Here is an 18167-nt window from a genome sequence, read left to right on the forward strand (position 1 = left end):
CCACAACAGTGATATGTGAAGCGCTCTGCCACCGTAGGTTTTGTAATGTCTCGTTTTAAACTTGCACCACCGCGTTTCGCTTCGGATGGGTTGGTGGGTAGAGCTGTTTTACATTACTCACCAAGTACTTTTAAAACCTTCATATTAGTCACCAGGCAGGTGGAAGACTGCGTCTCTCAGGTTATGGTGTAGTTAGTAATTAAATTTTAAAAAACTAGGTCACGGTCTGAACTGACTGTGGATCTTAACAGGAACAATGATTTTTTTTTTTATGTTTTAGCCAATTTAATATGAATCCTGATTACTTGACATTTCTGATATATTTCAAAACTATCTCTGCGCTGTTGGCATTTCACATTTTTATGCCTTTTTTTACTGCCAAATAGGAGCCATTGGTCCGAACCCTGTTTTATGAAAATCGAATAGCACTCTTGAGTCTTACTTGAGTTATGTAATCCATCATAGCAAATGCAATCTCGTGTGCCAAAGTTTTATGATCTTCTATGTTTAAATCAGTCTGCATTTAAACTGCATCAGAAATGAAACATTTACTGTGATGGATTACGCATCTTAACGTTTCAAGAGTTTGATGGAAATTACTTGGAACCAAAGGTGGCCTGGAACGAAGGAAAATACATCACAAAAATGGAAAGACTGCCGTTTGTGATTGGGTTAATGAAGTTGTGGTTCTTGAGTTTTCTACCTCTGAAAACAAGATGCAGTTTGATGCAAATGTTTCTTTACACATGCCATCAAAATGGTTTCAACCTGCATCTTTAGTGGTTCTGTTTCTTGTGGTTATGCATCAGCTAAATCCATCTCTGCTATGTGGTTTCTTGTGTCCTAGAAATTTAAAACCATAGTGGTGTAGACTGAGCCGGAGTGCAACATGCAGCAAATATGAAGCTTCATATCTGAGTAGCTCAACTCACTAAATTTTCTCACTTGGCATGTTTAACTTGTTAAGCTCACCTGACTAAAAGCTGTTTGCTTTACAGAAAACGCACCTTTCCTTCACACCATGTAAGATATTTTTGCATTTTCATGTACATGTGCAGTGTAACCCAACACTGAAAACATCAAATGTGTAGTGCTTAGTTTGGAAATTTTAGTCTAATTTAATTTTTAGTCTACAAACACGCAAAAGAAAGAAAGAAGAAATGATTTAGATTAAATATCAAAGTTTCATTTCACAGCCATTTACATCAATAAATACAGACATTCTACATTAAAACTGATTTAATAAATTATAGTTTAGGAATGTGGTCTTTGTCTCTGAAATCCACAGAAGAGATCAGAAATAATTAGTTTGATTATTGATCCAGTCTATTTAACAGTGTTCTCAGTAGCTTCCATCCACTCAATGAGTCCCCCGCTCTTCAGTTACAGGTCCATGCGTACGCTCATAGAGGAGTCCTACAGTTTGTACATCCCAAAGGTCGTTGCTCCTTCCTCGTAGTTCACCTGCGAAAGGTCTGGTACCCAGACACTGAGCTGGTTTCCCTTCTCCAGCGTGATCACCTCTCCCTGCGTGGCTGTGCACAGGCGAGGGATCGACGCAGACCCACTGTGGCTGTCCAGGCTGCAGTAGGCCTGCATCACAGTCTTCTCCCCCGCTGTCTCGTTCTTCCTCAGCTTGACCCAGCTGGCCTGGGGGCGCTTTGAGTCGCCCTTGGAGAAGGTCACCCTGGAGTAGACGTAGTAGTCACCGGGTTGCAGGATAGTCAGCCAGCTTTTGTGGTAGTAGTTGATGCCCCTGCGAACTGAGTGGTTCATGTTCCACGTGAGATAACCCGCTGGAGAGACAGAGGGACAAGTTTAAGCAACATTATGGAGAATTCTTCGACTTTTTTACTTCTAAATAGATTTTTTTGGCCATCCATTATTACATTTTCGAAAATCCTATGTCATTTTTAGTTCTTACATGTAGGGGTCGACGTTTCTGCGACTGTCATGCGTGCCAAGGTTTTATAGGAGGTTTCCTGCTTTTCTGATGACAGATAGGCTGCTGGAGAAGAGAACAAACATCTGGTCAGAGACATTGTTGAGACTTTTCCTATAAAACTCAATGTGTAAAATTACATTCAGGAAGAAATAAATGAAATGAATTTACCTTTTCCTTCAGCTGAATACATTTTTTCCTGCAGGAATGAACAAAAGTAGAACATCAGGAACAGCCAGTGCAGTATGTTGACTGTAGATACTTATTATATGTGTAGGATATTTACAACCAGACATCTTTCTATCTGTTCAAATGATGCTTGTGTTATAACAAGTCACAGAGCTGTGAATATCACAACTTGTCTGTTTGTTTAAGAGCATTTCCTGTTTCACTGACCTGACTATTACAGTTTTAGACGGAGCGAATTGTGTGAACCAGCAGAAGATGTGCAGACGTCTATTTCAACACCCGCAAGTCAGGAAACCCACGCACGGTGCCCAGTATATTTGCTTCATGTTTTGAAATGAAAATTCGTTTGGCAATGAAATTGAAAGATCAATTTAATTTTTTTTAGAAAATCCAAACTTAATTTTAAAATTTAAGTTTAATAATAAATTTTAATTAAAATAATAGCATCTCTTTTTCTTCAAGCCATCGCTTGTTCAAAGTGAAATATTTAAACTTGTAATAATTTTGGAAACACTACGATAGTGCCACCCCATACTAGTACATCTTAACTGTACTTAATTAAAAGTCTTTATCTATAAGAGATTTTCTTTTCTGTTTTTACCATTTTGTCATTGTGGTACAGATAGATGAATCCTCCAACCGACAGGAATAGATGCAGCAACACTACTCCAACCAAAAACCGGATGAGAGACTTGCTGTGGCCTTGTGATGGAAGCGGAGCTGGGATGAGGACCGGGTGGGACCTGCTGAGGCGAGGAGGCACTGGCGGTGGGGCCAGGCTGGTCTGGTAAGTGTTGATCATGGTGGAGAGAGGCCTGGCGTCCGTGACATCCCATGCACTTCTGAGCTGCAGCTCTGTCAAGCGACGGCGTTTTTCTCTTGCGACTTCCTGGAAGCTCTGAACTCTTCTACATGCAGATCTGTGAAAGCTGTGACCTTTATGTGTACATGTGTGTACGTGTGCGTGTTGTCAAAAATACCTTGTTGCATTTCTTCCTTCCTTTGTGTCAGATCTGTGTTCCTATATGCCACATGATGCCATGAGGTCTTGTATTACTCAGTATTTCTATGTCAGTGTGGCAATACTTCTATTTATGGCCAATGAAGAACAAATTCCCATTAAGGTACACTAACACACTAATGTAGCATGACATATAGTACCATTTTAATATTTAAAGAAGGCAACATTAGACCCAAAGGCCTATGTATTGTGCTTAATGGTTTCATTTAATTTTTTGTGTCTGAGAGGACGTGTCCAGACAAGTGACCAGAGCAGCAGCAGAAATAACACATTTCCCTCATTAACCTTTAATTATTTTGTTATATTAATTTGATAATTGCAGTTATTTATAACAAGGAATTCAGAAAGGCTACTTTTTACTGCTGAAAGCTCGCCGAATTCACTCTGTACATGATGAGGTCTCTGAACCGCAATACATGTGAACTGCGCTTGGTTGTGGTGGCACATTCACCTGTAGTGAGACCCACCAGAGCCCACACAGCCCATCTGGGCCACTGTGAAACATTCTTTATGTGGCACATTTCCATCAGGTGGTCACAGAGTGTTGCCTTATGCGTAATGCAGCTCAGCAGCTGGAACTGTGCAACACTGTCATACGATGGTTTTGTCTCTGTAAGCTTACAGAATAAGTCAGTTCTGCAGTGCAGCAGGTCAGCGCAGCTTCTGAGATAGATAGATAGATAGATAGATAGATAGATAGATAGATAGATAGATAGATAGATAGTAAAAGTGTTATTATACAGTAGAATATATTAATAAATCTCTGAGCCACAAAAACTTTCTTTGTTTCTCAAAATGAGAAAACATTTTTATCAATTCAGCTGAAGCAACTTGTTTACGGTGATGCAACCACTATGAGGAGACTGCAGATGGCTCATAGCATCCCCTAGTGGTTAAGAATATTCTCAACTAGTATTTCTATGTACATTTACTATATAAATACATCAAATCTGCAACACGTTCAAATCCCACAATCCCCTTTGATCTGTTTTCTACTTTATTGTCACATTTTCATTATGCTAAATTACCTATTTTTCTTTCCTTTAAACAACAAAAGTTAACTGGCACTAAAAGCTATGCGGTTTGATTCAACACTCCTGTGAATCCTGTGTTATCTGGTTTAATGTGGAAAAAGTAAAAGATCAAGATACAAAAAACAAGATGATGCTTCAGAATGACTTTGTTTCTGGTCTAACTGATAAATTGGGGTAGATTTTAGTTTTATGGAAACCATCACAGACATTCATTGATTTGTAATCTTTGTGTACACACTGAGAGTCTGTCAGAGAGTGGAGGACTGCTTTAAGTTGCTCAAATCCGCAGCAAATGCATGCACGTTTTTTTTCAGGGCATTTATTCAAAACATGCACATGGACACTTGCATTTATGGAAGATTAGCAAAATTTGCTCAGTAATAAGCAATAATAATAACAAAATTAAATATGCATTAAAGCGCAGGCTGAACCACATGGCACTGAGTTTACATTCAAATGTGAAAGAGCAGACAGAGACATTCATCTTCAAATGTAAATAGAAGCAATAGAAGGAACGTTTGTGTCTTGAAGTTGCACTGACACATTAGTTTCAACTTTCATAGTCTGTCAGATGAAACGATGGGAAGCCTTTACGGCGTGTAGTGGACGACGAGAGTGCGGCGGTCATGGTGGCGGCTGCAGAGGGCAGCGCTCCTGCAGCTGCCGAGGATCTGAGGTTGTGAAGAGCTGAGGGAGGCCTGTCTGTGGACGTGAAAGAAACCAGGGAACGATGTCCTCCGAGCTGTGTGCTCCTCTCCTTGAACAGCCTGGGGGTCGCCGCTGCACTTCACGAAGGCCAAAAAGCATCTGGAAAACTGTGTAAAAGCCCAAAAGACTATGGTCATTTCCAGTAAGTGTGAATTTGATGATTTTCAGGTCAGAAGACAGCAAGACATCAAGTTAAAACTGGGATTAACCGACCTCAGGTCAGTTTACTGTAAGATATGTGTGTTCTGTGACATGTGAATTGCTGCATCATTGCAATTTTCCTCAGGGGATCAATAAAGTACTCTATCTACCAACACAAAGAAATCTGAGTCCAAACTTTGTCTGTCTTCAGTAGAACATCTGGCCTGTACACAGCTGTAGTGGAAACAGAGCTTTACAGACACAAGTAAGGCACATGTGTGCTGCATGTAGCACCTGAAGGTGTCCAGTCAGAGTACGTACTTCAGCCTGGTGACAAATGCAATGCAGACAGCGATCCTGATGCTCTAACCTGGTTGTTGAAGAACACGTAGATGACGGGGTTGACGACGGTGCTGAACTTGGCCAGGACGGAAGGCACCACGCTAGCCATGGGAGTGACTAGTCCCGACCTACCGAAGGTGGCCATCAGCGCCATGATGCCGTAGGGCATCCAGCACAGCATGTAGCAGGACACCATGGACGACACCATCACTAGAATGTGCTGCTCTCTGCGCTGAGCTGCCAGCAGGTTGATCTTACCCACCTGCCAACATGAAAGAGGAAGAGGTGCAAAGGTTTAACCTGTTGACACAATCTTTTTTTTTTTTTAACCACAGTTAAAGAAAAAGCAAGGATCAAGTTTGTGTCATTTCCAACACAGCCCCTCTGAGGGTGCAAGGAAGGTGGAGCCAGGTTTAGGAAACTATTTTTCATGTCTCACCAACATGCATTTATGTGCTTTTACTTGATTTCACGTCTTGTTGCATGGCCTCAATTCATTCTGTGATTGATCACCAAAACCAACTCTGTCACCCACAAGTGACAGAATAAACTTTCTTTAGTGCCGTCCAGTGGTAGTATTGAAAGACACACTCATGGATCAGACCTGGGAACACTGAGACAAATGAATTGGCTGAGGGGCAAAGACAGTCGTCATTGAGATTGTTTGTTGTGTCTACAAACTAAAACTTAACCCATCAGAATTTAAAAATAAATAAATGATTTTTGTCCCTTGTATGGTTCAAACTCCTGGATCATAAGATAAGATAAGATAAGATCAACATTATTTATCCCCAGCTGGGGAAATTTGGTGTAACAGGCAGCATCAATAAAAATAACAAATAGCAAAGGCAATGGAAAATAAAAAAATACAAAACAAGAAGTTGACTATGTATATGTACACTTTATACAAAGGACTATAGAAAATATATTGCCAATGGAAAGTACTTGAGAAATATTGAAAAATATTTGCACATGGTTATGGATAAATTAAGTACAGTATTTGCTCTATTGCACAGTAGATAAACAAATATATATATATATATATACGTATGTATGTATATATATATACATATATACGTATATATGTATATACGTATATATGTATGTATATATATATATATATATATATATATATATATATATATATATATATATATATATATATATATATATATATATATATTTTACAACTCAGTGCTATATTATACACTACATTCCCCATAATGCATCAGCTGATCATGTATTTCATTAGCAACAGTTTTGCAACGGTTTAACAAAGTGTTCCTGAGCCCATGTAGTAATCTCCTTTATACAATCATGTATTCACAAAGTGGTGAACCTCGCTCCATCCTTGCTTGTGAACTACTGAGCCTTTCCAGGATGCTCCTTTCATATCCAATCATGATACTATCACCTGTTACCCATCAACCTGTGGAATGATCCAAACAGGTGTTTCTGGAGCATTCCACAACTTTCCCAGTGTTTTGTTGCTCCTCTCCCAACTTGTTTGAAAAATATTGCTGCATCAGATGTGTTTAATATATTGTCTTTGTACTGTTTTCAATTGATTTTTAATTGTCAGAAAGGATTAGTATTACTATTTGCTGTTTTATGTTAAGTTTACCTCATGTGGCATCTTTTCCTTAACTTCCTGTTTTCCTGCCTTTGTAATTGATTTGTGTGACCTGTCCCTCGTTTGTGCCTCATCAGTGTATTGAAGCCAGGGTTTTTACTGTCTTTGCCTGATGGTCTTCTTACATCTTGTGTCATGTATCTCTGATTTCTGTTTCCCTGTGCTTCCTGAGATTTTGGTCATTTGCTTTTTTTTCCCCTGGACTTCTTGTCCTCCTTTTGCTAGATTTATTTGCTGATTTGGACTTTTTCTGGTGGTTCTGACCCTCACTTGCATCCCCTTCCTGTCAGTCTTGATTTTGTTTGTCACTGATTTAAACGGATTTCTGAAGCGGCACCAGCTCTGCCTTTTTCTATGCAGTCTGGGTTCAGTCCCTTGTTCATCCGTGACACATAAAAACATTACCACATTCTGCTTTATTTCTTTAACGCATCCCAGCTTTTTTGGAATCAGGGTGTTTGCTTGAAAGATTTGCAGCATTTTACAAACATAACACCACTAGTTTGTAACTGTTTTTTTCTGAACAGCGCTAACACTATCTAACAAATCAGAGCAGGTCTGACATTTATGACTCAGTTGCTACATTCATTAATGAATGAATGAAGTTTGGTGGGCAGCCGCATGTCCACTATACCATGCTCAGATGTGTTTCATTACGTCCGTCCTGCTGGTTTCTCCTGATGTACTGAGGTGCTGTAAAATTAGCTCAGATGCATCATAGGCCAAGTGGATCAAGTAGTATGTTGGCTGTGGTGATTGCCACCTCCTCTGTATTGATTTCATACCCCCGTGGCTGCCGTCTCGTGTAATTACCACCGTGATGCTCATCACAGTTCCTCATGAATAAATGAGGGTGTCTGCCTGGTGGAAGAGGTCCTCCAGAAGAGACGACCCTGCCCTTTCTGTCAAACTACTGCACATCTCACACACACACTCAATTACACTTCACCTTGTATAATATTTGGTCATAACCTCTGTTGCTCTGCTTCCTGGATTCCCATGTAATGTAATTACTATCCTGACAATGTCCAATCAGCAGTGACCTCTGCATGGCTGAACTTTTCCTCTGCTTTAAATCTAAAATCGGACATAAAGCAAAGCATGATCCCAATAATGTGAGCAGAGAGATTAAATATGACTCAAGGAGCGCTTCAAACTGTGATCCAGCAAATAAATATGTTTTATCAGTTCAATCTTTCGCTTTGGAATAAAATCATGCCTGTTGTCAATTCATCAAGCTACAGTAATGGAACAGTAAATCTCTAAAAGTGTGCGTCATGAGGTGGAATCTGGGTGCGATGCTGTCATGCAGAGAAAAAAAAAATCCCATCTTGAACCACAGTGATGCTGTCGATATAAATGTCATCCTCTGACGTGTCACTTTAAGCCACCTTTGAGAAACCGGCAGAAGGATCCACAGACTGATTGCTCAGTTTCTAAGAAAAGCCTGAGGCGGGGCTCTCGGTCGGAGGCTCACAGGCGCACGGCTAAGCCCCCATTCACCGGTACAGTAATCAAGTCTGCAAAGCCCGTCTCGGCTCTGACTCCCTCGGGTGCACCAAGTTTAAAAAAAATTGACGTGCTTATATAATAGCATGTATCCAATAGTAACCAGTTGCTTCCACAATCTAAAAATACCCTCTGGGTGATTCATTGATAGGAGTTTTAGCTACAAAGTGCATGGAGGGACCCAACACCATTTCAGAGCCCTTAATTAGCAATTATGTGTGTCCGGGCAGGTTTATGTAAGCCCCGCAAAGGTGGAGATGAGCTATTGGAAACTGAGGGGGGGTCACTGGGAGCCATGAACACACACCATACCCTCCCCTGAGGACGCTGCCCCTCATTCCTTCTCCTGCTGGGTAAATTGATTATGAGATTGTAAACACAGAGCTGTGGCTTCTTAGATTATCTGGCTTGATGCTCCTTAAATTTCCTTGAAAACACATGACCAAGTGTTAGTGGGAGTCTGAGAGCCATCACTCAACCTCTGAGCTGTGATCTTATGTCTTAAAAACACCTTGACGGCTCAAGACCCACAGCAGAGCCCACTGTGGCAGAGCTGTTAAGGCGTCACAGCCGAGCGGGAATGTCACCCTGAGGAAATTACAGCTCTATACATGCTGTGCTAAGTGTGTGTTATACTGAATTTTTGTGAATGTGTTGTTTACTATCAGGGAATCGTTCCTGAATGTGATGTCAGGGATGATGCAACGCGTTCGCTGGGATTGTCATGCTGCAGATAAAGAGGCACAAGCAAACCACTGATGACTAAAAACGGGGAGCGCGTGGATTCTAATGGAAACGCTTCCGTCAAGCGGAAAGTAAAGCATCTCAGCGACCTTCAGGGCGGATTTACTGTCAAAGCATGACAGAGATAATTGAAAACACATTTGCAAACTGTAGGCAAAGATACGCCGTCTGCATATGAATGACACACATGTCTAAATTTAGATTTAAGACACTTTAACTCTGAGCTGCCACCTGCTGTTCAGCAACTTTCTCCTGTGTGTTGGGGTGTCCCCCTCTCTTTTTCCACATGGATAAGAAATAATGTACTTAAATATGGGTACACAAATACTCAGACGAAATAGTTCTTGACCTACATTATATGTTATTACATGTAATATGTTATTAAAAGGGGGGCCGAGGAGAGTCTCCATCCCCTTTGTAAGCAAAATGACCAAAATATATCCCCCTTGACAACTTGCCGTCCCCTAACAGAGAGAGAGCAGGAGCAGAGGGCTTGTTTTATTTAATATAGTAGAATCCAAGACCCCGATCATGGCTCTGAAATATCAGTAACTGTGCTGTGTATTGATAAATCCATGTCGCTGTCCATCCTGCTGAAGAAGCAGAGTCATCTTCTCAGTCTCATCCTCAGTTTGTCAGTTTCCTCTTGGATCTATAATATTCTCTAAACTATATACTTCAGATACTCACTTCTAACTATATTGTCAGCCCCCCTAAAAGTACCTAACATTAATAGTTCAGGACCCTTCGTGTGAAAAACCACCTTCAGCAGGATGAACAGCAGTCCATCCTCTCATTTACTGAACAAATGACTTTTTTTATTATATATTAGTGTCTGCTGCTGTTTTTATATGTATTCATTGATTTAATTTTAGCACTAGTAACCTTTTATTCTGACAGACCGACTTTTTTTATGGTTTTTATCTCATGCATTGGATCCCATGGCAGAGGAAGCTCTTCAGTTTCTGCATGTCTCTGTGTGTGAACTGTCTTTGTTGTGTCCCCCCAGTAAAGTTGTCTATTCTATTCTAATAATTTTCAAAAACCTCAACTACTCAACTTACTTGACTTAACAGATTAGTATGAACTCACCCTCCTGATTGCAACCAGGATTCGGCCATAAGAGTAGACCATGAGTAGAAGGGGCAGCAGCAGACAGAAGATGAACAGACACAGAATGTATGAGACGCTGGTGGGTGAACGGAGGTGCCACTGGACGGAGCACGTGGTGCCGGGTCCCTCGGGCCCGTAGCTGCTCCAACCCAGGAAGGGCGGAAAGGTCCAGAGGAGCGAGTAGAGCCAGGAGCCTCCGATGCAGAACCAGGCCTTCCTGAAGTCTGAGATGTCAACCTCCGAGGAGCTCAGCACGGTGGTGTAACGCTCGTAGGACAGAACAGACAGAGACACCAGGGACACAATCCCTTCAAGGGCAAGAGAGGAGAGGACAGAAAAGCAGACACAATGATAAGAAATGACCCCCCTCTCATTCACAGCTCTAAACCCACTGCTTGCCAGTGAGCGCATGGTGCAGGAACAGCCTGTGTAACCCAATCTGCTCACCAACAAGACTTCACTCACTGGAAAATGACTTCTTCAACAGGCACTCTTATTGTCATTAAAAAATAGCTACTAATTAAGTGCAGAAATCCTTAAAATTCTTTTTTAAAAAGTGTAATTGTGCTTTTTGTTATGTGTTTATTCCAGAGGAAGACCTTCATTTCACTTGGATCATGATACTGAACCCTCATGACGATCTGCAGTGTGCAGAATTACAGAAGCATTAGCTTCCTTTCTGCTGTCGGTCCTGTCGGCTGTCAGACAGGTGGGCACTAAACGCACTGTGTCAGGGGAGTAATTATAGTGCAGACATTAGTGGCAGAACTGACTGAAGGCCAGCGCTGTGACTGACAGCAGCTCTCCTGAGTGTGTGATGGAAACGCTGTCTTCCACCTTTAATAGAGACATGGAGACAGAGACCTTCAAGGAAAAATGAATGTTCAAGTGCTGCCATTCAGTTTCCTTCCTTGTACACACATTCACGGCTCCCACTGAATCTCCTACTTTTCCTGTTGCGCCACCATGAGGTTAAATTTGTGCTTTTGAGAGAAAAGTCTGAACAACTGCAGCATTTTTTGCAATGAAATTTGATTCAGACACGCATGCATACATGGAAACTAATGACCCGGCAGACTTTCAACTTTCTGAATTCTGCATTAAAAAAAAATAAAAAATATATATATATATATACATTCAACACGAGTGAAAAAGCAAAAACAGACAGAAAAAAGTTCCACATCTGCATCCATCGCACATGTCACTCACCGAAGAGGGAATTGGCGAACGCGTACCACTTGCAGCCGTGCTCCCCTATCAGCCATCTCCCGTGCAGGCTCGCAGCGAAGCTGAAGGGCGTCCCGAAGACGCACACGAGGATGTCGCTCAGGCTGATGTTCAGCAGAATGAGGTTGATGGGCGTCCAGAGGCAGCGAAACTTCGCGAAGACGAGAAGAACGAGGAAGTTGCTGAGGATGCCCGCCACTAGGATGAAACCGAGGCATACTGCCACCACCGTGTGGCCGGTCCGGCTCAGCCCGCCGGGGCTCTGGGGCGCCGCGGAGTCCCGCAGGGTGGAGGCGTCGGTGCCGAGGCTGGAGCTGGAGAGGGAACTGTCCGTGGTGCTGAAATTGCAACCGCGGATGTGCACGACCATAGCAGTGAGAGGAGAGCAGAGGGCTGCAGAGGACCTGGACGAAGACACGGAGGAGCCCCCGTGCAGCAGCTCCGCGCGCTGAGGGCCAATACAACACAGTTATTAGAGAGTGGAGAGAGTTGAGTGTGCCCTGTGCACTTCTTTATACCTGCACCTCTATAATGTATGTAAATACCTCCACCCCCTTCTCTCTGCCACGCACAAACACTTTTCCTTTCTTTTTTTCTTTCTTTCCCAGAGTCACTCCAGTTATTATAATGAGTCCTTTTGATCACAATGGCCTGTGTAAATACAGCAAATCCCCCAAATTTATTGCTTTCCAGCTGCAATTGCAACGCCTTTCAATGCCTTGTGCTGAGACGTGAAGCAAATTCGCAGAGTTACACCGACTTCCACTGGATTTTAGGAGTCTTCACTGCAGATGTAGGACAGATTAAGCGATTGTCCAAAATGAAGTTCTAATTTTTCAGTCACACTGGGGGGAATTAGTCTGGCTGTTCCGCTCCAGAAATACAAACTTTAGTTGCATGATTTCGCTAAGCTGTGCGTTTCATATTCATTGCTTCTCTCTGTGCCAGACTGCCTTAGTAGCTGCATACAGCTGGTTCAATTGAGCACAAAGTAAGTCACCAACAAAGAAAGCTTCGCACCTGTTCAGCACTTTCTTTTCTGCACAGCCTCCAGTACAATAAACCAATTTTCAAATTTAAAGGACCATTCCAGTGTTTTTTCCCATCCACATCACATTTACCAGTTTTCAAATTCTCCTTAGAGTGAACCACTAGTTCCCATTCATTTCTGCATTGCGTGAACTTGATTTAAAGCTCTCTTCAGATATGAATCCCTGCGGAAAATCTACATCTAAGTTGTCAAAGTTCAGTTTTTGCTTTGCTTTGAAATGACACCATCTCTTTAACAGCAAAAGCAGATCAATGGATGAGTGTGAGCAAATCCTAACAAATGTTTAGCAGAAATGTAAAGAACATATAAGTTGCAGCAAACGGTCTTAAATGTGCAAAAACACCAGTGTGGTCCTTTAATACCAAAGCAAAACACTGTCACTTTTTTGGCCATTTCCTTCTCTGCTGTTCCTACTTTACTTTCCAACAAAATTGAAACCAAATCAGACTCAGACGACAGGTCACAGACACTAATAACAATGAAATTAATTTTATCTGACGCTGATTCACACCAAACACCATGTTTTGTTATCTGTGTCCACACATTAGATCTCTCAGTGTGTGTTTAGCTCATGCTGAGGACAGAGACAGTAAAAATGGGATGTGAGATTACAGTGGATACATGACACGAGGGACTGACGTCACTCTGCTCTTTCACACCGGCATCTCAGGGGAGACCTCTGTCAATCTCAATTGCCGTGGCCACCGGTGTCAGCTGGAAACTCGCAGCAGCCGTGAACACATAATGCCACCTCTTCCCACTCTGCAATCAGCATCATTGGCTTGTCCATCGAGCTTTCAAGCTCGATGGGCAATCATCACTGCAGACCCAATCCCCTCGTCCTCTTCCTCCTCAGATCAGCCTGATTACACCTGACACTAGGGAGGAAGAGGGATTATACTTTCAAGTCTGCATGGCTTTCTGAATTCATGCCTGCCTCCTGGAGGAATGGAGAACGGGTCCTCCTCCACACCTGCTGTCAATCATCTTTCTGGGATATTTGAAAAAAAAGATGCCAGAAAGATCCTTAAATTGTTAACAATAAGCCCTCCAATCCATAGCTGCTGCAGCTTGTTCAGCTTCTGCCGTTTTTACACCGCTGACTCCATGTGAGCCCTGTAAGGCATAGAGGAGTGAAGTATCCTCCTAACAGGCACCTGCTGTTGTACTGAGCTTGCAGGCTTTTGTTTAGATTCAGGGTTTCGTTTAGACTGACACTCTGTGCTGTGTTTCCACTGCTTCTTATTCATTATTTCATCTGCAACAGACATTCTGTATCTGTGGGCTTTTTTTAATTGCTTTTTTTAGCAGCTTCTTTGCTTTGACTAAAGAAAACACATCTGATCCTTTAGATCTCCTTAAAGCACACACACACATATATATATATATATATACATACATACATATAGATAGATAGATAGATAGATAGATAGATAGATAGATAGATAGATATTACAAGTTACATGACTTTGAATTGACATAAGCTACTTAATATCACAAATAAAAAATCACTTTGTTTACTTACTGTTATTTCACTGTTTTAGGTTCTCACAGATTTAAAGGTTGTTATGACCTCCTGTTTAGTTGTTTCTTTGCTTTTTTGTCAATTTATAGGCAGCTGTAGTCCAAATCCCTCTTGAAAAGTTGCCCTTGACATTTCTGGGTTATCCAGACATATTAGAAACCAAAAGGAAATGCTCCAGGATGGCTCACGTAACTCCGATTTAATCTGTTTGTTGATATCATGCATGCATTTTGGAGGAGGGGATGAGGAATGTAGTTCACTTAAACTGCAGCATGAACCATGCAGTTCACTTCTCTTTACCATTTGGAGGTTATAGCATGTGCATAAAATGGGAATTCTTAAAATGCAAAGTCAGCCCATATTATGATGTGAAGAACATAAAAGAACCAGGAAGCATGAAATAATTAGCTGACTTAACTGTAGACAGACTTCTGAAGACAACAGACAACAGAATGAATTACATCTGAACAAATATCAGTTTAAGAAGAGCTATCCAGTTGTATTGAAAAGAAGAGGACGATCTTTTCCATATTATTCTGCTTGTCATGTTTGTACACTTAAAAGATAAAACCTCAAAAACGCTAAGTAGTACAGTACAGATTGATTACAGAGGACTATTTTCCATTTGCTTTTCTTTTGAAATAGAAATCAGCTGATGTCTGTCTGCAACACAAAGTACCAAACAAGCTCACCGTGAACGCTCAAGATATTTTTGTCCATTAATCACACAAAATACTTTCAACAGGGCCGACATGCAGAGCAAATCAATCAATAGAATGATCTTGGCTGATCCTGGAGGAACGGCTAGAGAGTGTAGACATAAATTCATAATCAAAGGACTGTGGGTATCATTTCAGGCAAATACCACCAGGATGCCTAACAGACAAAGCTGTGGTGCAGCTAGTGGGTGAGATTATAACACTGGATGGCTTTTGTCAAGCGTAGATTGTCTGAGTTGGCTTTGCTGCATCCCTCTCTCTCACTTTTCCCTCTCTTTCCAGCTGTCAATGTCTGAATAAAGCAGAAATGCCAAAACAAGAGAAAAAAAATCTAAAAAGACACTGATAGGATGGGATTCAGCAGGAAAACCAATCCTATTGTCAGTACAGTTAAATACAGTGTCGTAATGACCACAGTGTGTTAAATACCAGCTTCAATAAGTTTCCAGTGCTGTCAAATTATCACATTAAAAGTGATACTGAAACTGTTCTTCCAAAATCACTTTATGTTACAGGGTCTCTGAATAATAGAGGAATTAAAAGGCAACAGAACATCAAGTCAATCAAATCATAATCGTGAGTAATTTATTCAAAATTTTATATTCATAATTGTGCCTTTGCTAAACCTCCTGCTGCTGGTACGCCTGTCACACACAGAGTTTACAGTGTCAACGTTGGCAGATTTACCACTGAAATTCACAGTAACACTAGGATTCATCACAGGGGTAAACAAAAGCAGGATTCTCCTTTCTATGCCGCCAATATAAGCTAATGCTAATGCTTAAACTCTATGATTCAGCTGACATTTCCATGTGACTTCAAAATGTGAGCCCTGTAAAAGGGTCTTAATGGCTTAATGGGTCCTGATGGCTGCTTACATGACACCATGCTAAAAGCCTGAGGCGAAAGCAACGTGTCCCAGGCATAACACCAGCATCCTCAGCAGCTGTTGAACCTTAAATGTATAGAAGGGAGCAGCATTGTTAGTGTATTTCAGTGTAGAGAGTGTCTCCCCATGGCATGGTATTAAAGATAAAAATAGTCAAATGTAGGCTAATTAAAACGTTCTTCTCTTGAATTGTTTGGATGCTTACCATGGAGTAAAAACAGTACTTCCATTTCGGCTGTGCTTCATTGCATTCATATTTTCAAACAGTGTGCTTCACTTTTATAAAGGAGAAGGAGGAGGAAGGAGATGTTTGGCTGCAGCTGCTGGAGTGTGAACATCCCCAGAACAAACACAGAGCAGGACTGAGCTGCCATCAGTGCGCTAAATACTGATATAGTTGCATTTGGCTCACAGGTTGACATAAACCTGTGCACAAACAGTGGATGTGTTGGTCCTGAGCAGGTATTTTTTAAATGTAACCTGCAACCCCGCAAAATAATGTAGACAGCTTATAACATATGGCCATTGCCTTTGGAGATAATGCTTGGTTACTACTGTAGGCAGTAAGCTACATTTGCATCTTAGGTTAGAGCAGGTTTTGCCTTTGCTCTCTCTACAAAAAAGATGCCACGCTCAAAACTCTTGAGATACAGAGTGTTGCTCTTCTTACAGACTCAAGCACGCCACTTCAACATGTACATAAATGCAAGGCTTGACAGGCTTGGGTGGTTGCTGTTGGTAGGAGGGGCTTTAGCCAAGTGCCAATTATGTTGTATCTACAGTAGTCCAGAAGGGACGGACCAAATACTTGCTCTAGAGAGGGCATTTCTCCTGTTTTTATTGGCCTCTTTAGGTGCTTGGAAGGGGAAGGTGAAACAACGTGTATTCAGTTGGTTTCAATCTGCAACCTCACTGCTAGATGCCACTAACTGCGACACACTGGTGCTTTAAAGGATCATTAAACTTATTTCAGTTCATCCTAAAGTGGACACAAATGAGTGTGCCAAATTTTGTGGATTTGTGCCAATCCACCTAATAGCTGCTGAGACATTTCACTCAAAACCACTAGTGTCTGCCTCACGGTGGCCCTAGAAGAAGCACATGTCGATCTGCTTTATCAGGACCACCGAGTCCTGTGTTACTGATGCTGTAATCAACACAGCAGGAAGTTATTTTCAGGAGAGGGCACATTAATGCAGGGGGAGACTGCTGTGATAGCACTCATCCCCGACAACAGCGTAAACCCCAACTGGCAGAAAAGATCAGAATGAACTGCTGATGAATGTTCTGCAGATGATCGTTTGGAAAGAATGGGTCAGTGGCTGGCTGGAGGATGTTCCTGACCTGGGCCTGGATGCCTGTAAGGCTAAAAGACATAACCAGATACCCGCAGAAATTATTCTGCATTCTTCGCCGTTCAACAGGTGGTAGATACACTGATTAACTGAGCTGATGAATGGATCCAGCTCGGTCCAGCTTGGGAGAAGATGTCTCTATATATAGTCTGTGTAAAGAAATCTAAATACAGACTGTGTGGGCATCATGTCCATATGCTTTTGTGCATTATTTTTGCCAACAAATGTGTTATGTGTGTGTTCCTTCGTGATGACAGCTGAGGTGTTTTGGCATTGGTTAATGCCTTGGACTGATTATGAGATGTTGGGATCCCGAGCACAGACACGTGAAAGGTAATCTATTCCACCAATGCCTGCACCTGGCTTGGGGTCCATGAGCAACTCTGGAACAGCCCCGCAACTGGCCCATTTGGTAACACGTCCATTATCAATACAGTACCAGATGGAAAGAAACTAATATTAGCGTAACACAATCAATAATCCACCCACCCATCATGTGGAGATGACTGCTCCTCCATCTGTGGCCATGAATGCTGCTGCTGTGGATACTAAGACAGAACCACAATGATGCAGAAGACCGTTGTTCTCTGTGATGTCCTCCATACTGTGCCTGTGTGTCGGGTAGCGAGTGACGCGAAAGAGACTTTGAAATCTGACTTGAGTGACGAGAGCGTCCTGACTGAGGCTTTAGGAAATCTGAGCCTCCAAATGTGGCTCTGATCCAGTTTTCAAAAATCACATTTTATGTGTTTTTATTGCTGTCCAGACTTTCTAAAATCAATCTGGGTAAAATCTGGACAAGCCGAAAAATGGATTAGGGCTGGCAGTCTGAATAAGGCTTTGGTGTCCAAAAGGTCCAAACTGAAAACAGAGCTGAATGTTTTATTGTGCTTTTCATCTTTCAGTAAATGCCAACAGTGTGGGGAACTCATATATAATGCACCTAAATTCCCTTTCCACGCACATACATTTGAAAAACTAGAGGAGTGCACTCAGTGGAGTTCAGATCTCTGCCAGGCTCAGAG

The 18167-nt window shown here is 41.8% G+C and overlaps 2 protein-coding genes across 3 annotated transcripts; both read right to left on the bottom strand.

The window, feature by feature from the left end:
• Positions 1-1080: 1080 nt before the first annotated feature.
• cd40lg (CD40 ligand) lies at positions 1081-3054 on the bottom strand. Of its 2 annotated transcripts, none has more exons than XM_041943484.1 (4): positions 2733-3054; positions 2114-2141; positions 1925-2005; positions 1081-1796 (listed from the first exon to the last, which is right to left on the bottom strand). In XM_041943484.1, exons 1-4 carry the CDS (start codon positions 2931-2933, stop codon positions 1417-1419), a joined length of 690 nt encoding a protein of 229 aa, XP_041799418.1. In that variant the 5' UTR covers positions 2934-3054; the 3' UTR covers positions 1081-1416. The 2 variants fall into 2 exon arrangements, with proteins under 2 accessions (XP_041799418.1, XP_041799417.1); XM_041943483.1 differs by having other exon boundaries at positions 1088-1796; positions 1925-2008; positions 2733-3051.
• A 1722-nt stretch (positions 3055-4776) lies between these two features.
• Positions 4777-11973, bottom strand: tmtops3a (teleost multiple tissue opsin 3a). The gene is made up of 4 exons (XM_041944305.1): positions 11586-11973; positions 10356-10684; positions 5406-5639; positions 4777-5001 (listed from the first exon to the last, which is right to left on the bottom strand). Exons 1-4 carry the CDS (start codon positions 11971-11973, stop codon positions 4777-4779), a joined length of 1176 nt encoding a protein of 391 aa, XP_041800239.1.
• Positions 11974-18167: the final 6194 nt, after the last annotated feature.

This window comes from Chelmon rostratus, chromosome 9, assembly GCF_017976325.1.
Source record: "Chelmon rostratus isolate fCheRos1 chromosome 9, fCheRos1.pri, whole genome shotgun sequence".
NCBI classification, from domain to species: Eukaryota; Metazoa; Chordata; class Actinopteri; order Chaetodontiformes; family Chaetodontidae; genus Chelmon; species Chelmon rostratus.